Source organism: Bos mutus, chromosome 13 (genome assembly GCF_027580195.1).
Source record: "Bos mutus isolate GX-2022 chromosome 13, NWIPB_WYAK_1.1, whole genome shotgun sequence".
Lineage (NCBI taxonomy): Eukaryota > Metazoa > Chordata > Mammalia > Artiodactyla > Bovidae > Bos > Bos mutus.
Window position 1 is genome coordinate 35966194 of NC_091629.1, and position 20082 is coordinate 35986275.

Sequence of the window (20082 nt, forward strand, 5' to 3'; positions counted from 1 at the left end):
AGCTGGATAGCTGGAGAGCTTGTGGATAGACAGTACCGGCCCCAGGGTGGGAACTGGTCGCAGGGGGAGCATTAAATGGAGGCAGAGCTGGCAGTAGGAAAGGAAGGCCTTTCAGGGATGTAGGGGAGCCACATCTCATGGGCAATGGGGAGCCATAGTAGGTTTTTGAGTAAGGGAGGACTCTTGAAGGCTGCAGTTTTCTAAGTGCTCAAATTCCAGTATGGTCTACAGCTGGTAAGACTGGTGGTAGGGAGACGAATTTCAAGTAAGAAACCATCATTTATGCTGGATGCCTTGGAATAAGTCATTGTGCCTCTCTGGGCTGCAGTTGCTGGTGACTTGGGTGTCAGGGAGGGGGCAAGGAAGTGGGGGAAATAGAGAAACAGCTGTTCATCTTTGAAGAGGCTGGGAAAGCAGAACTTAGGGTGGGGCCAAGCGACAGACAGGATTTTCTGGGGCCACCAAGTGAAGGCATTCCTGGACACAGCCTGAGCTGGGAACATGGGCTCCTGGATGCCAGCTGGCAGCTGCCCTGCCCTCTCACTGGGTTGGCCAGCATAGTGTGTGGGGAAACAGGCCTGGGATCCCAGCAGGCTCTGAGACTGAGGTTCCCTAGGAGATCCCTGTGTGCCCAGCACAGTGCTCCCCGACCTCGTAGGCAACAGAACCAGCGTGACAACCTGCTATGGACTTCCTGCTCCAGCTCCTCCTCCTGGCCTTACCCATCCCAGCAGGTAAGCTTTGCTGGCCTTTTCCTTCTTACAGGGCCTGGCCGCGGCAAGTCCAGCTTCTGTTGGCCTGGGCAGACTGAACCGTGTCTGGTCACAGGTTTAGCTGCTGAGATTGAAGGAGGGCATGAGGAGGCGGTGACAGGGAACAGGGACCCTCTCTGGGGTGCCCAGAGGGGTTGCATTGCTGGGGGCAGGTCAGGGCAGGATTTGAGAGTGCATCTGGAACACCTTCTGGGGGGCAGAACGTGACCCCAGGCCTGCATTACAATCTTTCTTGTCCTGCCTCTCCCTCAGACCTGATCTCGTGGGGCGTCTCCAGTCCCGAGACCGTGAAGGGTATGAAGGGGTCCTGCCTCATCATCCCCTGCACCTTCAGCTTCCCTGCCAGTGTGAATGTGCCCGATGGCATCACAACCATCTGGTACTATGACTACTCAGGCAGACGGCAGGTAGTGAGTCACTCCACAAAGCCCCAGCTGGTGGAGGCCCGTTTCCAAGGCCGTGCCCAGATGGTGGGGAATCCTGAGCTCAGGGTGTGCAACCTGCTGCTGAAGGACCTGCAGCCTGAGGACTCAGGCTCCTACAACTTCCGCTTCGAGATCAGCGAGGGCAACCGCTGGGTAGATGTCAAAGGCACAGCAGTCACTGTGACAGGTGAGAGCAAGGTCACCGACTGGAAGGGACTCCAGACTGCTCTTGGCCCCACTGGCTCACAGCTCCAACCCTGGTCCTAAACCCAAACCCAAACCCAGCCCTAATCTTGGCTGCAGTTCCAGCCCATCCCCGTGCCCCCTAGCATTCGCCCCCAGTGAACCCCTGGCTTTCTCCTTCCCCTTGAAGTCCCCTGCCCCAGGCTGAGGTCTCCAGGGCAGGTGGTCTCAGGTACGGTGAAGGGGAGCCCCCAGCCTCCTGTCTTTGTCCTCAGAGGAGCTCATCATGCCCACCGTTGCCTCTCCGGCTGAGCTGCATGAGGGCATGGAGGTGGACTTCAACTGCTCCACTCCGTACGCGTGCCTGCAGGAGCCAGTCACCCTTCGGTGGCAAGGCCAGGACCCTGCCCGCTCCACCACCTCCACACTCCAGAAGCTTGAGCCCACGGGCATCCACCACCAGGAGACCCTCCACATGGCCCTGTCCTGGCAGGACCATGGCCGGACCTTGAGCTGCCAGCTCTCGGCAGCCAACCATAAGACTCAGCGTGAGATTCACCTCCAAGTGCAGTGTGAGTGAACGTGGCAGGCAGGGTGGGTAGCACATCCTTGTTACTGAGCTCACACACATCTGTGGTTCCCCAATGGAAACCATCCCTTTCTGGCCTGCAGAAATAGCCAGGCTGTGCTTGGACCTCCAGAGTGGAGCAGGTGGAAAGACTGCTAAGCCCCAAGAGCAGTATTGAAAGGCTCCCTCCAACCTCCAGTCCCTGAAGCTAGGCTGGGCAGGGAAGGGGAGACTCAGCCGGAGAACTGGGGGTTGGCCAGTAGGGGCCCTGGGATTTAGACCAGCTCTGGAGGATGAGGAGGCGGAGAGGGTTCACCCCTTTCCTGCCACTCACACTCAATGACCAGGGTAACACTTGGACATGGCAAAAAGACAGTGGGAGGAATTCCAAGTTTTCACTTGATTATGCATCTTCCCATCACAGTAAAGACGGGCAGCCTGTTCTAGAACAACTGCCATACATAGGCATCAGGCTGCTGGCTTCACCACTGACTAGATGAGCAAACTTGGGACAAGTTACTCGCCTCTCAGAGCCTCTGTTTTCTCACTACCTCTCTGTAGTGGAGGTAATAATAAATACGTTTTATCTCACAGGCTTGTTATGAAAATTAAAAGCATGAAAAAATATTAGCTTCTATTATTTTCATAGTTACATAGATTAAGGACTTGAAAATACTAGTGAATAGTGAAGTCGCTTAGTTGTGTCCGACTCTTTGCGATCCCATGGACAGTAGCCAACCAAGCTCCTCCGTCCATGGGATTTTCCAGGCAAGAATACTGGAGTGGGTTGCCATTTCCTTCTCCAGGGGATCTTCCCGACCCAGGGATAGAACCCGGGTCTCCCTCATTGTAGGCAGATGCTTTACCGTCTGAGCCACCAGGAAAATACTAGCTTTTTTTTTTTTTTTTTTTTTTTGCAACACTGCATGGCTTGTTTTGGCGGGAGGAGAAGGGGACGGCAGAGGACGGGATAGTTGGATGGCATCACCGACACAGAGAACATGAGTTTGAGTAAACTGTAGGAGTTGGTGATGGACAGAGAGGCCTGGCGTGCTGCAGTCCACGGAGTTGCAAAGAGTCAGACACGACTGAGCAACTGAACTGAACTGAACTGCATGGCTTGTGGGATTTCAGTTCCCTGACTAGGGACTGAACCTGGGTCACAGCAGTGAAAGCCCAGAGTCCTAACTACTAGGCAATTTTCAGGGAACTCCTGAAAATATTAGCTTTTATTAGCATAGTTACATAGAGAGAGGCTTGAGAACAAGATTTAAAGAAATGCAGTTTCTTTGTATCGTTAGCATCTCCCAGCAAATGAGTTAACCATTCTCAGCGAGAATTTGACTCTGCCTTTAGCCCTTGTGTTAGATGGTTTGTCCCTTGCCAGCAGCTGCCACAAGCCACCAAAGCAAGCAGTGTGCCCATGGCCCTCAGATAGAAGAGATGGTGATGGACATGTCATGGGGCAGAAAGCCACTGAAGGCAGTGTAGGCTGAATGCTATGCCAAGCATCAAGGCATCAGGCTGTCAGTAGACAAGGACAAGAGCAGGCTTCCTCACAATGTGAGGCCAGTGCCTGCTGTGGACAGGGGACTGATGGGAGTTCTGGTTTATCTGGGTGGGCTTCCTTAGGGCAGAGTGTTGAAAGGGGAGTGGAAAAATGCCCCTGCCTTCCCTGGGCACCATACTCGACAACCCCTGTCATGCCTTGCAGATGCCCCCAAGGGTGTAGAAATCCTCCTCAGCCCCTCGGGGCGGAACATCCTTCCAGGGGATCTGGTCACACTCATCTGCCAGGTGAACAGCAGTCACCCTCAGGTCAGTTCTGTGCAGTGGGTCAAGGATGGGTCGCACCTCAAAAACCGGAGTCGTGTACTACAGTTGCCCCGGGCAGCCTGGGCTGATGCTGGCGTCTACACCTGTGAAGCTGGGAATGGCGTGGGCTCTTCGGTCTCACCTCCTGTCAGCCTCCACATCTTCAGTGAGTCCTGGGTGAGCCTGGGTCTTGACCAGAGTGTAGGGAGGCATCCAGGCCATGAGGGCTGAGGGAAACGAGGCCAAGGTGCCTCCTGGGATGCCTGTGTGAAGTTCCAGCTTGGCTTCTGACAGATGGCAAACCTCCCTGGCAGTGAACAGGGCAAAGAAATGCATGGCCAGCCCAGGAGGCTCCTCCTCAGAGGGGTGTGATGTACAGCGCGCAGAGGTTTAGGCTGCAACCCTGGGGGGTGGGGCCTGGAAGTCGCCTGAGTAGCCCTTAGTGTGCTCTATGCTGCCCCCCAGTGGCTGCGGTCCAGGTGAGCCCAGCAGGCTCGATTCTGGAGAACCAGACTGTGACGCTGGCCTGCAACACACCGAAAGAAGCGCCCAGGGAGCTGCGCTACGCATGGTACAAAAACCACGAGCTGATGAAGGCCACCCACAGTCGCATCCTCCAGCTGCACTCAGTCACCAGGGCCGATACAGGCTTCTACTTCTGTGAGGTGCAGAACGCCCAGGGCAGAGAGCGCTCTGACCCAGTCAGCGTGGTGGTCCGCCGTAAGTGGTGGGGACGAGGGCACTGGAGCTGGGAGCCAGGCCAAAGATTAGAGCCTCTGCAGGAGGGTTGGGGTTCTGGGCCGGCGTGCCCTTGAGCTCACATCTGGGCAAGGCTTTGCACCCCCCAGACCTCAGTGTCCTATTTTAAACAACTTTTTATTTTGAAATAAGTTCAAACTTAAAAGTTGCAAGAAAAAACAAAGAATTATCATATACCCTTAACCTCGATTCCCATTTTTTAACATTTGATTTTCTTTCTAACTATATATTATATTTGTGTGTATATATGTACTCACACACATATACATATGCATATACACATGCACATATATGTGTGCACGCTTGCACACATTTTTGCTACATATACACTCTATTCACATGTGTATACACATATGCCCTCTATATGTATACATGCACACATAATCTATCTATCTATCCATTTATATTCTTCAGGCATAATGGCCCTTTACTCCTTGATTTCTCAGCATGTCTTTCCTAGGGTCATTCTCATGCATAACCACAGTACAATTATATGTAGTCAAGAAACTTAACATTCATACAAGATCATTATATAATTTACAATCCATGTTTAAATTTTACCAGTTGGCCCAATAATGTCCTTTATGGTAATTTTTTTTTCTGGTTTAGGATTCAGTTCAGGATCTTGCATTGCATTAAGTTGTCAAATCTCTTTATTCTCCTTTCTTCAGTCTTCCCTTGTCTTCCTTGACACTGAACCCTGACCAGCACAGGTCAGTTGTTTTGTGATATTCTCACCTTGCATTGGTCTGAATGGAGCAGACCAAGCCCATGCACCTGGGCAGAGACACCACGGACATGATTCTGTGTCTGTCTCCCCGTGTCACCTCAAGAGGCACATGGGGTCAGTTTGTCTCATTGCTGGGAGTGTGGACTTTGATCATTTGCTGCAGTGCTGTCCTCTGCCAGCTTTCTTTACCAGTTTTCCCACCATTAAAGTGGGGTCTCTGGATCCCCACTCTCAGGGTGACTACAAGGATTGACTAGGATGAACTAGGATGACAGAGTGATTTGCCCAGTCTGGGGACAAATAGGAGCTGCTGGGGTCACTAACTTTTCCCAGGGCATCATGGGACAAAGTAGGTGCAGGGGTCAGAGGCAGGAATGCACCTGTTGAGGGTAACAGGTCTGTCCCTCATCTCCGTACAGACCCACCCCTCACCCCACACCTAACTGCCTTCCTGGAGACGCAGGAGGGACTGGTGGGCATCCTCCAGTGCTCTGTGGTCAGCGACCCCCTGGCTACTCTGGTGTTGTCACATGAGGGCCTCGTCCTCGCCTCAACTTCCGGAGAGGGTGACCAGAGCCCACGCTTCAGTGTCTACTCTGCCCCAAACTCCCTGCGCCTGGAGATTCGAGACCTGGGGCCAACAGACAGTGGGGAGTACATGTGCTCAGCCACCAATTCCCTTGGGAATTCATCCTCCACCCTGGACTTCCATGCCAATGGTAAGATGGTCCCACTGGGGCTGGTAGAAGGAGCCTGAGGAGGAGGCCTGCTCTGGCCTCTTCCTCCTGAGAACCAACAGGGCTCAACTGAAGGCCTGACCTAGCTGGCTAGAAAAAAAATCACATCAAAGATCTGAGCTATACAGTCATCTCAGTCCCAGAGTTTCCCCATAAGTCAAAGCAAAACGAGAAAAGTGGCAGATGGAGTTATTCCTTTTGTATCCATTCTGACTCTGAACTTACAGGGTTTTTCAATGCATATTCATTTGTTTTTTATTTATTGAACATTTGGGGCAGACTCTGTGGTAGGAGCCAGATGCAGAAGCCCAAATAGAGAGGCTGAGTCTCGGTGCACATGTTGCCCTTCCCTCCTTCTGAGGCAGACATAGCTAATTGATCAAGCCAGGTTTTGACAGAGGCCTAGGATCTGGCCCAGAATCCTGCTCAACCATGCTGCAGCCAGGTACCAATAGATCTGAATTGGCATTCAAGGTCAAACCCTTCTGATCATCGAGAGATTCACAGAGCTGATGCCATGATGCTCAGACCTCCTGAGAATTGAGTTGGGAGAAGCCCAGGAGGGCTTCCTGCTGTGGGTGGCACGGAGCCGCAGACATGCATGGGAGCTGAGCTTTCTTCTCTCCTTCTCTGCTAGTGGCCCGCCTCCTCATCAGCCCAGCAGCAGAAGTGGCAGAAGGGCAGGCGGTAACTCTTAGCTGTAGGAGCAGCCTGAGCCCAATGCCTGACACCCGCTTCTCCTGGTACCGGAATGGGGCCCTGCTTCTTGAGGGGCCCAGCAGCAGCCTCCTGCTCCCTGTGGTCTCCAGCACTGATGCCGGCTCATACCACTGTCGGGCCCAGGATGGCCATGGTACCAGCGGGCTCTCCTCACCTGCTGTCCTCACCGTCCTCTGTGAGTAGCCTTCCCTCCAGCCCCTGCCTGCTGTGGGAAGATCAGTCACCAGAGCCCATCAGCCCCCTCCTCCAGGACCTCCTGACTCTGTCCTGGCCAGAGTCCCGATAGAAGGCAGCCACGAACCTGGTCACCATGGCCCTGACCGCCCTATGGAGACCGAGTCTAGGGCATCCCATTTCCCCCTCCCAGTCCCATTATAGCTCTGCCTCTAGCCTCAGACCCATCATGGACACTATGTCCAAGCTTTATCCTCTGCAGCTGGGCCCTGGGACACTCTACTCCTATATATGTAGACACGCTCCATAGGCGGCACCCTCACAGGTACAGACACAAAGGCAGAGCCTCCCCACACAGGCCTGCATCTCGTCAAGGGTGGATGCTCCTGAGCAGCTGACCAACATTCAGGACACACTCAGCTTCCAGCACGGCTTCCCTAACATGTGCAGGACGCATGTCCAGGGACTGTCAGGAAGAGCGGTCACCTCTTGGGGGTTTTCTAGTGTTCAGGGTGAGATCACCTGGGGGTCTTGGTCCCACTCTTCAAAAATTTCTAGGAGGAGGGCAATTTAGGCATTATCTGTTCTCATGGGAGCTGGCTGGGAGATCAGAGATAAGAGACAGGCAGGGTCTTAGGGGATGGGGTGTGAAGAGAGGAAGCAGACAGTAAAACAACCAGGGATTGCTCTGTAGGTACCCTGCCCAGGAGCACAGGGCTGTTATGCAAGGTGGCTGCTAGCCCATACAGTTCTGGCAATGGCAACTCACTCCAGTATTCTTGCCTGGAGAATCCCAGGGACGGCGGAGCCCGGGCTGCCGTCTATGGGGTCTCACAGAGTCAGACATGGCTGAAGCAACTTAACAGCAGCAGCAGCAAGCTAGAAAAAGGCCCTTCTTCCTCTGGGAAGACTCAGTCCAGCGCTAAGGCATAGTTTAGCACACGGGCATGGGCTGAGGTCCTGCCACCCAGGTCCGGTGGTCCTTGTATAATGCGCAGTCTGCACAGCTGTTTGCGGCAGCTCCAGGTTCATGCCTTTGCTCAGTGTGTTCTGGGAGCCTAGCTAGCTTTGACTGCACCTGTGGGAGCCTGGCAGAGGCTGTGGGATAGTGCCCATACTCTTCTCTCTCCAGATGCCCCACGCCGGCCCACGTTCACTGCCCAGCTGGACCCTGACACCGCCGGAGCCGGTCAACGAGGCCTCCTGTTGTGCCGTGTGGACAGCGACCCCCCGGCCCAGCTGCGGCTGTTCCACAGGGGTCACGTGGTGGCCTCTTCCCTGCCATCAGGGGGCAGCTGTAGCGCCTGCGGGAGCTGTTCCCCACGCACAAAGGTTACCAGAGCCCCCAACCTGTTGCGGGTAGAGATCCAAGACCCGGTGCTGGAGGACGAGGGCATGTACCTCTGCGAGGCCAGCAATGTCCTGGGCAACGCCTCTGCCTCAGCAAACTTCAATGCCCAGGGTGAGGCAGGGCAGGGAGCAGGTCGCCTGGGGTCAGGGGCTGGTACTCGGGACCCTATTCATTTGCAATCCCCAGCTCCGAGGAGGGTCAGTTGGGCGAAACCACCTCCTGTCAACAGAGGGAGTTTGGTTTCCTCCCCTTTCCCCATGGGCACCCAGAGGGGCTTCTTCCCACCTGCTCCAGACAGGGAGACAGGACCACTCACCCTGGGAACTAGGGGGAAGCCGTCAGGGTTGAGGCCCGTCTCAGTAAGCCTGTGCTGCCTGCTCTCCAGCCACCGTCCTGGTCATCACACCGTCGCACACGTTGCAGGAAGGCACTGGAGCCAACCTGACTTGCAGAGTGAGCCGGGAAGCTGGCGGCCCTGCCAACTTCACCTGGTTCCGAGATGGGGCCCTGTGGGCCCAGGGCCCCCTAGAGACCCTGACGCTGCTGCCTGTGGCCAGAACAGATGCCGCCCTGTATGCCTGCCGCATCCTCACCGAGGCCGGTGCCCAGCTCTCCACCCCTGTGGTCCTGCAAGTGCTCTGTGGGTGATAGGCAAGGAGATTTGGGCCCTTGGAGGGTGGAGGGGGTGGTCTGGGGCAAACAGGGCTGCGGTTGAGTTTGAGGAGGCAAGAACATGGCTTGGGTGTGGGCGCGTGCAGGCCTAGACTGAGTATCTGGAGGAGGACAGCCTGGCAGCTGAAAGATGGTGAGCTGGGTAGGGGCTGGCCTGAGCTCCCCACTGTCTTCTACAGACCCTCCAGACCCTCCAAAGCTGTCTGCTCTCCTGGATGTGGACCAGGGCCACACAGCTGTGTTTGTCTGCACTGTGGACAGTCGCCCTCCTGCCCAGCTGGCACTGTTCCACGGCGAGCACCTCTTGGCCACCAGCCCAGGGCCCCAGCTTCCATCCCGTGGCCACCTCCAGGCCAAAACCACAGCCAACTTCCTGCAGCTAGAGGTCCAAGACTTGAGCCTTAAGGACTCTGGCAGCTACCGCTGTGAGGCCAACAATGCCCTGGGATCAGCTAACACTTCCCTTTTCTTCCAGGTCCGAGGTGAGTGTCCTCTGTAGCTGTGGTGCGTCCAAGTGTCCTGGGGGCCACTCTGCATATTTATGTAGCGATGTGTAATAAATGGGCTTTCCAGGTGGTGCTAGTGCTAAAGAACCCCCGTGCCGATGCAAGAGATGCAAAAGATACAGGTTTGATTCCTGGGCCTGGAAGATCCTCTAGAGGAGGAAATGGCAACCCACTCCAGTATTCTTGCCTGGAGAATCCCATGGACAGATGAGCCTGGCAGGCTACAGACCATGGGGTCGCAGAGTTGGACACAACAGAAACGACTTAGCACGCATATGGAATATGTAATGTATGTGTTAAGTCACTCAGTCATATTGGACTCTGTTACCATGGGGTCTGTCCATGGGGTCGCTAAGAGTCGGACATGACTGAGCGACTTCACTTTCACTTTTCACTTTTGTGCATTGGAGAAGGAAATGGCAGCCCACTCCAGTGTTCTTGCCTGGAGAATCCCAGGGATTGGGGAGCCTGGTGGGCTGCCGTCTATGGGGTCGCACAGAGTCGGACACAACTGAAGCGACTTAGCAGCAGCAGCAGCAGCAGTGCCACTTGGGAAGCCCCATATAATGCACACATGATCACATTTGTATGTACATTGTTGGTTGCTGTTTAGTTGCTAAGTTGTGTCTGACTATACATATATATATATATGAATATATCCATATTCTTCATTTATCTATCTGTATATATTCTTCTGTAATAATCCTGCCTAAGTGAATAAGCCAGAAAAGAACAAAGTTAACATCAATAATGCTGGAAAAAAAAACTTTTTTTTTCCTCCCATAATGACAAACATCAATTTTTGAACATTTTCCCTGGAACTTTTTTCTGTATCTCTTCTTTATCATACCCTTTTCACAGGCAGAGAAATTGAAGGTCAGAGATTTAGGGGCTTGCTCATGGTCACATGACGAGGAGGGGGCCCTGCTAGCTCTGGATGAATTCAATGCTGGTCTCTGGCACAGTCTGAGCTCTCAATCACCACTATAGCTGTCCCTCCTTCTTACTCCCTCACTCTGCACTCTTCCTGCCTCAAACCTGGGGGGAACGAGAGACAGCCCTTTGCCTGGTCTTCCGTTCCTGCGCTCTCATGACTTGGAAGTTGGGTGAGGAGATGGGCTAGAGAGAGCTGCTAATTTCCGCTTCCAGGCTGTTGGTCACCATGCTGAGGTCAGCTCATGATCAGGACAGTGGTCCCTGGTTGGACCTAAATCCCTACCACTTCTGTGCTGTATGGGGTCAAAACAACATCTGTCAAGAGCTAGCACGTGCAGGGGCTGTGCATGGCACTAGGGTCGGACCCAGGTGAGGCTCTCCCTGTGGTAGGTGAGATATGACTGCCAAAGCAAAACCACAACTCAAGGTGATGGGCAGTGAATGCCAGGTCAGAACCAGGGCAAGTGAGTCAGGCACAGGAGAGGAAGAGGCGTGAAGCTGCAGTGGGGCCCTCAGCAGTGGTCTGGATGAGCAGTGGCTCTGGCACATGTGGTTGGGTCTTGCTGTCCTCATGTGTACACAAACGCAGTCCCAGATGTGGAAGGCCCTCACCTGCTCTTGGTTTCTCCCTGCAGGAGCCTGGGTCCAGGTATCACCATCGCCTGAGCTCCGGGAGGGCCAGGCTGTGGTCCTGAGCTGCCAAGTACCCACAGGGGTCCTGGAGGGGACCTCATACCGTTGGTACCGAGATGGCCAGCCCCTCCAGGAGTTCACCTCAGCCACAATCCGTTTTGCAGCCATAACTTTGAGCCAAGCTGGGGCCTACCATTGCCAAGCCCAGGCTCCCGGCTCAGCCACCACGAACCTGGCAGCCCCGGTCAGCCTCCATGTGTCTTGTAAGTGCTTTGATCCATTCATGTTTCCTGGGGAAGGAGGGAGCCAAGGGCATGACTGGGGAAGGGGATATTGAGCCCTGGTTCTGGACTCTACTTCTGAGAGAGTCTTAGATGAGGGACCACCTGCTCGGGCCCTGACCATTGTCTGCCTCATGTAGATGCCCCTCGCCAGGCCACACTCACTACCCTCATGGACACAGGCCCTGGGCGACTGGGCCTCCTCCTGTGCCGTGTGAACAGTGACCCTCCAGCCCAGCTACGACTGCTTCACGGGGACCGCCTCGTGACCTCTACCCTGCAAGGAGTGGGGGAGCTTGCGGGGAGCTCTCCCCGGCTACAGGTGGCTGTGGCCCCCAACATGCTGCGCCTGGAGATTCACAATGCAGTGCTGGAGGATGAAGGCGTCTATACCTGCGAGGCCACCAACGCCCTAGGCCAGGCCTTGGCCTCAGCCACCTTTGATGCCCAAGGTCAGAATGGGGGTGTGAGTGTGTGTGTAGGTGGCTCTTTTAAGAGAAGAGGAGGTTGGAGAAGGTTCTGGAAGCCTGAGACACGGGCAGGAGGGCTGAACACAGGACAGTGCACTCCCACTCTTCTTAAGGGCAGCAATCTCCAAACTTGGTTTTCACTGAAGAACCTTTTTTGAAAACAGAATTTTACATGGATGCCCAGGGGATAAAACTCATCAGACAGGGGTCACTCAAGGAGAAACCACAGCAGGGCTTTTGAGGCCTGTATTCGCCCAGGTGCCCTCCAACAGGGTCAGGGAGGGCTCAGGGCACTCCAGGGAGAACTCTGCTGGGAACCACCTGACAGATGATGAACTGTTTCCCAAGCTCCATCTCTGAGCCCCACTTACAGGTGGGTCACCTGTGCCTCCCAGAGGCTGAGAGGCTTCCCACCCTACAGGTGGCTTGCTTTACACAGCCTTCGGTATTCCCTGGTGTCCCTGTGCCCTCTTCTCTCTCCAGCTGTGAGTGTGCAGGTGTGGCCCAAAGCCACTGTGCAGGAGGGGCAGCTGGTGAACCTCACCTGCCTTGTATGGACCACTCTGACCCAGCTCACCTACACATGGTACCAAGATGGGCAGCAGCGCCCAGATGCTGCCCAGTCCATCGCCCTCCCCAATGTCACGGTCGTGGACGCCACCTCCTACAGCTGCGGCGTGTTGATCCCTGGCCAGACGCTCCATCGCTCTAGGCCTGTCACCCTGGATGTCCTCTGTGAGTCTGGTTGGATGCAGGGTGGAGCTGGGAGGGATGACAACAGCTTGCGGGGATCAGGGCATGGCCGAGTCCCACAGTCATCTACCCCAGGAACTCAGTACCAAGCTGGCTAGTGATGGACAAGGAGCATTAGAGCTGGGGGACACGGGCAGAGGAGCAATGCTGCAGGTTGGGCAAATGGAGGCCACTGGGGGCAGGGAGCCAAAGCCTTCCTGTTTTGAATGCCACCTGCAAACTGGCCTCCTTACCAGTGTGGGCGCTGAACTCCGTCTCTGCCTTTCTGCATTATAGATGCACCCCGCAGCCTGCGCCTGACCTATCTCCTGGAGAGCCGTGGCGGGCAGCTTGCCCTGGTGCTGTGCACCGTGGACAGCCGTCCACCTGCTCAGCTGGTCCTCAGCCATGCTGGCCACCTCCTGGCCTCCTCGACCACAGCCTCAGTCCCCAACACCCTGCAGCTGGAGCTGTGGGAGCCCGGGCCCAGCGATGAGGGTCTCTACAGCTGCTCAGCCCACAGTCCTCTGGGTCAGGTCAACACAACCTTAGAGCTGCGGCTAGAGGGTGAGGCAGGGCCTAGCCGGGGTGGGATCAGCTATGGTGTCTTGCCGGACCCAGCTGACCCTGTCTTCTTGGTACAGTTGTGCAGGTGACCCTGGCTCCATCAGCCGCTGTGCCCGAGGGAGCCCCTATCACAGTGAGCTGTGAAGACCCTGCTGCCCGCCCACCCACCCTCTATGCCTGGTACCACAATAGCCGTTGGCTGCAGGAGGGGCCAGAGGCCTCTCTCTCCTTCCCGGTGGTTACACGGGCTCACGCAGGAGCCTATACCTGTCAGGTCCGGGATGCCCAGGGTACACGCAGCTCCCGGCCCACAGCGCTGCATGTCCTCTGTAAGCAAGGGTCCTTGCCTGGGGGTGCCTAGGGTGAGTGGAGGGTGCTTCTGGGCCCTAGTCTGGGTGGGCACAAGACTGCACAGGACTGAACCTGGGAATGGACACTTGGGGAAAGACATAGCGGATGAGGGAAGATTCCTTAGGGTCCTCTGACCCTGCCTGGAGGAATCTGCCCACAGGATTCCTGAAGCTGTCACTCCCCAGAAATGACCATTTCCCCAGAGGCTTCAGCCTCACCAATGCCAGGCAGGTGGGCAATGAATAGCACAGGGTTTCCAAGCAAGACCCTCAACTCCGCCCTGCTTTACCATCCAGATGCCCCCCGGGACGCTGCTGTGTCCTCCTTCTGGGACTCAAGGAGCAGCCCCATGGCTGTGGTACAGTGCACCGTGGACAGTGAGCCGCCTGCCGAGCTGGCCCTGGCCCGCAATGGCAAAGTTCTGGCCACCAGCAACGGCATCCCTGGCTTGGCAGTGGAGACGGGCCATGTCCAGGTGGCCCGCAATGCCCTGCGGCTGCGAGTGCAAGCTGTGCCCTCAGGGGACGAGGACACCTACGTCTGCACGGCTCGCAACTTGCTGGGCTCAGTCAGCACCACCTTGGGGCAGCTGCAGGCAGAAGGTGAGCCGGCCAGGAGGCAGGAGGGGCGCTGTTGCTGTGGGGTCTGAGTCTGTGTGAGGGGTGGGGCTCCCACAAGAAGAAGCTGGCTGGCCTGACTTGATGGGGAGGAACAGTGCCCACTGGAGGCGGGTTGCTCAGCCTGAGGGGGATAAACGGCCTGGCTTTCGGAGAGCTCCCTACAGGAGAGGTGGGTGGAGATATGGCAACAACTCAAGGGGAGCATGGATGGAGGGGAGACATAACCTTGCCCTCAGAGAGCCCAAACTGTGGGTGGGAGAACAGACCTGCCCTGGGGAAACTGGGAATGGGAGGACTGATCCAATCTTATCTTCAGGGAGCTCAGTTTGAGGGACAAGGTGCAGCCCCATCCTTGGGGCATTCAATCTGAGGGCAAGACAGCCTCATCCATCAAAAAGCCTGAGTTGATGAGAGAGGGAGGCACCGCTTTGCCCCAGAAGTCCCCAGGGCAAGGAGAGGTAACCCTGATGGCAGTCTGATGGGGGAGACACAGTCCTACCTTTGGGATCCAGATCCCATATTATGCACAGAGGACAAGCCAGAGGCTACAGCTCCCACAGGCCTGCAGACCCCAACCGCGTCTGGTCCTGCAGGTGTGCATGTGGTGGCCGAGCCAGGGCTAGATGTGCCCGAGGGCGCAGCACTGAACTTGAGTTGTCAGCTCCCTGGTGGCCCTGGGCTCATGGGCAACTCCACCTTCACTTGGTTCTGGAATGGCCGGCGACTACACACGGAGCCTGTGCCCACCGTCGCCTTCACCCACGTGGCCCGCGACCAAGCTGGGATGTACCACTGCCAGGCTGAGCTCCCCACTGGGGCCACCGCCTCTGCTCCAGTTACCCTCCGGGTGCTCTGTGAGTGTCACATCCTTGACATCTTCCCCCCGCCTCAGTCTCCCCACATCTCACATGCCTGTTTCAGGTCTTCCTCCTCTTCTGTCTGCAAAATCCAAGGACTTCACAGCAATGGAGTCCTGGGTCAGAGAATTCCCACTGACTGGTGTGTGATCTTATGCCTCCCTGCCTTGGTTTCCTTATCTATAAAATGTCAGTCCCCTCTCCTTGTGAGGAGTGCAGGAGGTAGAGCATGCAGAATGCCTGGTGCACAGTAAGCCCTCATCAACCCTAGCCCCTTATTTTACTCTTCACAAGGGCCCACACTGTATTAGTCAGCTATTGCTGTGTAACAAGCCAGCCCAAAACCTAGTGCTTAAAGCGACAGCTGCTTTTTATTTGCTCACAAGTCTGCAGGTCAGAAATTTGGGCTGGGCTAGCGCTTCTGCTGGCCTTACATCATGTGGCTGCAATTTCACCTTCTTGGCTGGCAAATGGCGTGGGCTGTCGGTTGGGCCTCGTGTGTCCAGCACGCTGGCCTGGGCTTCCACTTGGTTGTTTTCCAAGGAGAGCAGAAGCTGCAAGGCCCATTGAGGTCTAGCCCTGAAGTCACACAAAGGCACTTCTGCCTTCAAAGGGAGTCACAGATTTAAAGAGTGAGGAAACAGGCTCTGCCTCTTAATGGAAGGAGCAGCAGTTGCCTTGCATGGGATACAAGGAGGGGAGGAATTGTGTAGTTGTTTCTGCAGTCACCACACTCCCTGTCTTCCTACAGATCCCCCCAAGACACCCACGATGACGGTTTTTGTGGAGCCTGAGGGTGGCATCCAAGGCATTCTGGATTGCCGAGTAGACAGCGAGCCTCTGGCCAGCCTGACCCTCCACCTTGGCAGTCGGCTGGTGGCCTCTAGCCAGTCCAAGGTTGCTCCTGCCAAGCCACACATCCATGTCTCAGTCACCCCCAATGCCTTGAGGGTGGTCATAGAGGAGCTGAGGCCCAGTGACCAGGGGGAATATGTGTGCTCCGCCTCTAATTCCCTGGGCTCTGCCTCTGCTGCCACCTACTTTGGAACCAGAGGTGAGACCCCCCGCCCTATCTCCTAGGCTGCGCTGCACAAAGGCCCGGCTCTCAGATCCAGAGGCTTCCTTCTGAGGTCTTTCCTGAATCCCTTCTGCTTGTCTAGTCTAGACTGATTGCTTGAAACTCCTTTGCATGGGGAAATTTCCAAGAGAAAGTAGAACTTAAAATAGGTTTCATCTTGGGGGTGTCAGCTTGGGAGGGAGAATCAGAGGCCTGGAGCCACAGCCACACCCTAAGCCTCACCTCGTGTTACAGCCCTGCACCGCCTGCAGCTGTTCCAGCAGCTCCTCTGGGTCCTGGGACTGCTGGCTGGCCTTCTCTTCCTTCTGCTGGGCCTGGGGGCCTACTACACCTGGAGGTGAGTCTGGAGCTAGAAGGTGAACAGAGTAACCTCATCCTTCCCCCATGTCCCTCCTACCAAATTCACAAGCTCCATACTTTCTAGCCTGTCCCTCTCCTTCCCCCTGCTCCAAATTTGAGAAGCCTAAAATTGTCTCTAAATCTATCTTTCTATAGTTTTCTTCTTTCCTTGTCTCTGCTCTCTCACTGCTGAAGAAAGGACTGGGGAGGAAGAAAGATCAAGTAGCCTATTCTCCACAAATCTCCCCCACTGTTCTGTGTATTGAGCAGGGTGTAAGCTTACGGGGTGGGGGGATGGAACGGGGGCAGGCCGGGGAGGAGAGAGGCTCTCTGAGTCCACTCTTGTCCTTGCAGAAGGAGGAATTTTCATAAGCTGAGAGAGGGTGAAAATTCAGTGGAGATGGCTTCTCAGAAGGAAACCATGCAGGTATCCATGCACCATGTGGGCACATGCAGACACAGTACTTGGCTAGCCTGCGCTGTGGGACTGGCACTGAGAGATTATTCTCATTTATAGGACAGTGCTTGGGGCTAGGGGAGATTGGAGAGAGAGCACAGAGACCCAGCACCCCCTAGAAGACAGTGGGGGCCACATTCTGAGTAGGGCAGAGCAGACATGGGCTTGCTGCATGGCTGCCTGAATAACTGGAGCAGACATTCTGAACTGAGCAGCATTGCCTCTACTTCCAGGACCCCACCTGGGTTTTAGGGTCTCTCTTCCTCACTCCTGATTCTGCCCATCACCTTTGCAGGGGTGAAAGCCTGTTTCCCCTCCCCTGTGGTGTGTCCCTTTCTGTAGATAATCCATTTGGTGGGCCAGGGCTCCCAGCCACATTTTCAGCCATGCACACTCTCTCCAATCCCCTGGGGACCCATACCCAGGCCTGGGGACTTGGAGGACTGCCCTCCAGAGCTAGAGGTCAGGTGATGAATGCTCCCAGAGTCCTCCAGTGACAGGTTTTCTCGGTGGGAAGCTCATTGATCCTGATGCAGCCACATCTTGGACCTCATGCTGGACTCTGCCCCTGAGCTGACCTGTGGCATTTCCTGCCTTTAGGAGGAGGAAGTCACCAGAATCTGTGATGACTCGGACCCTGTGAACAATGCAGCGTTGGGTCCTGACTCCCTCTGAAAACATCTCTGTGGCATCTGACTTTCTATGACCTGGCTCCAACCCCCAAGAAAAATGGGTGGTGAGAGGTGGTGGTGAACCTCAATCTACCCATAAGGGTGTTGACTCTGGGCAACTCTGAAGAGAAATGAATTGATCACGTTGTCTATTTCTCTTTCTCTCTTCTCTGGATCTCATCTCTCTATTTATCTTCCAAAGCACTACCTCTTCACATCTTCTTCCTCCAAGCTCACTGTGGACTTCTGGGATGGATTAGAATAGAAGAAGAGCTTTCTATATCATTACAAGCTGGTCACGGCACCCTATAGTGACTAGAATATAAGCTAGGCTGCCCTAAAAAGACGAAATACAGTAACTTCAACATGAAAGAATTTGATTTTTCTCTCTCATACTAGTCTGGGTATATTATGGTGGTTTAAGATGTTGGAGCTCTGGATCCTTCTCTTTTGTTTTTCTTCGTCCCTAAAATGTTGCTTTTGATTGTGAAGTTCACAATGATCCCATTGGGCTCATACTCCTTCCAGCAAGAAGAAGTGGAATGAAAGGCACACTCATTCCCATTGTGGATACAACCCAGAAGTTCTGGCTGGAATTTGGTTATATGGCTACTCCAAGCTGCAAGGGATTTTGGGAAATGTAGTTTTTATTATATTTCCAAAGGACTCCCAACTATGGACTCATCCCTGAGACTTTGAGAACACTGATGAGAAGGCTGCCAGCAGGCCATATTCTGTCTCAGTGCCCATCTACTGAAGGCCAGGGTATGTCCCTGTCCTTTCTGGTCATGAGTCCTGGAGGAGGTAGTGCCTCTCACACATTAAGACTGAGAAAGTCAAGAAGGATTTGTTGTCCCTAGGGAGAGGGAATGCCAGGCAGTTGAGTTGCCTGAACAGGCATCTTGTGCCAGGTCTAGCCCTTGAAAGAAGAGGTGGCCCCATTTACACTCCCCACCCCCAGAGAGTGTGGGGAGCAGACATCGTATCAGCATCCTTGTTTCTGCTCCAAGTGCATTCCTGCCACGATCTAGCGAGCTCACGTCCTCTTCCTGGAAGTGTGTGCACCAGGGGTTACTAAGACAAACAAGGGTCACTAAGAAAGAATAACGTGCCCCTAGGGAAGTCAGTGCCTGAGGGGAACCAGTTTCGGGGGGCTAGTGACTCCTTTGGTATCCTGGTGGCACATGGTGGGAGGAGCACGGGGCTCACCACTCTGGGATTTGAGTTGAGAAATGTGGAGAGAAGTGGGAAGTTGGCATAGGAGCTAACAGGTTAGGAAGAGATTGAAGGCCAGGTGAGCTTCATGCAGCCATACATGGACCCTTCTGGTTCCAGGTCCCATTTTTATTAGTGCCCAATTGCCAGGCTCTTCCTGGGGCTATCAAACATGTCCTCCCAATAAACATCCATCTTGTGACATAACTGGAATGAATCTTTTTCTTGAAAGCCAACTGCTGGACTGGAACACAGAGGATTAGAATGTGAGTGGTGTTTATTCTGGAAGACTGTCTGCTGAAGGCAGCAGTGGGTGCAAAGTACATAACATTTACCACAAACTACCTTACACTCAAGCAATTCATGCTCCTTCCTGCTCCTTGAGGCTCTGGGCACCGCTCACCTCTGCTCCCATGACCAGCACTGTGCTTGGCATGCTGTGGGCAAGCACTTGGTAAGGGGTATTTTTTCTACATTGCTATTAAGTAGAAGCTGTGGGTTAAAATGGGACAGGGAGAGAGCAAGCCAAATGCAGCCGAATATTCCCTGGTGGCTCAGGTAAAGAATCTGCGTGCAATGCAGGAGACTTGGGTTTGATCCCTGGGTTGGGAAGATGCCCTGGAGACGGGAATGGCAACCCACTCCAGTATTCTTGCCTGGAGAATTCCATGGACAGAGGAGCCTGTCGTGCTACAGTCCATGGGGTCACACAGAGTGTCACACAACCGAGCACGCACGCAGCTAGCAAGGAAGAGAGGGTGAGGGGAGGATCACGAGTAGACACAGGAAGGATGGCTCCTGGGGGATTTGGGAACATTTGACCTGGAGTCTTCATCTGCTTCTGTGCACCTCCAAGTGGGTGTAGGTCCACCAGGGATTGGAAGAGTCTCAGAGAGGTTAGTTGTGTCCACCCCCGGTGGTCTGAGCCTCCTCAAGACTTTTGAAATAACGTTTAATTCAAGCGTAGCACACACAGAAAAGTGCACACATTTTAAACGTACAGCTCAATGACTTTTCACAAAGTGAATATACCCATGCAACCAGCCCCCAGAGTCTCCTTTGTGTCCAAAGTCGCAAGCCCCCAAAGCTAACTAGAAAAAGACACCCCTCTTTTCTCCCGTTCAGGGAGGATTTGGGGAAGAGGTTTCGCAAGAGAATGTGGATCCCGAGAGAGGGCAAATCAGGAAGTTACAAGTCCTTTTCCACAGGAGGAGGGGTTGATGGCTATCTAGCCTGTCTACACTGGAGCACCCAGCATAACCAAAGTGATCTATGTCTGTACTAGGTCTGGTTTCCCAAGACAAGGTTTCATGTGCAAGTGACCTATTAAGGATGTGTTCCCAGGAGAGACCAGGAAAGGGGTGGAGGAAGCAGGACAGGCAAAGGGAGGAAGGTAAGGACACACACAGCATTTTTTTATAACATCTCAAAACTAAGAACCACCCTAAGGTCCAGCAACAGT

General features: G+C 54.5%; 1 protein-coding gene across 1 annotated transcript; it reads left to right on the forward strand.

Moving 5' to 3' along the window:
- Positions 1-420: 420 nt before the first annotated feature.
- On the forward strand, positions 421-18899 carry SIGLEC1 (sialic acid binding Ig like lectin 1). Its single transcript, XM_070381289.1, has 21 exons — positions 421-734; positions 1026-1385; positions 1657-1953; positions 3664-3930; positions 4230-4484; positions 5673-5972; positions 6628-6885; positions 8017-8346; positions 8621-8875; positions 9087-9389; positions 10985-11245; positions 11404-11715; positions 12217-12468; positions 12763-13032; positions 13110-13361; positions 13680-13985; positions 14597-14857; positions 15612-15914; positions 16173-16275; positions 16632-16704; positions 17335-18899. The coding sequence occupies exons 1-21, from the start codon at positions 686-688 to the stop codon at positions 17407-17409; spliced, it is 5142 nt and encodes a 1713-aa protein (XP_070237390.1). The 5' UTR covers positions 421-685; the 3' UTR covers positions 17410-18899.
- The last annotated feature ends 1183 nt before the right edge of the window (positions 18900-20082 follow it).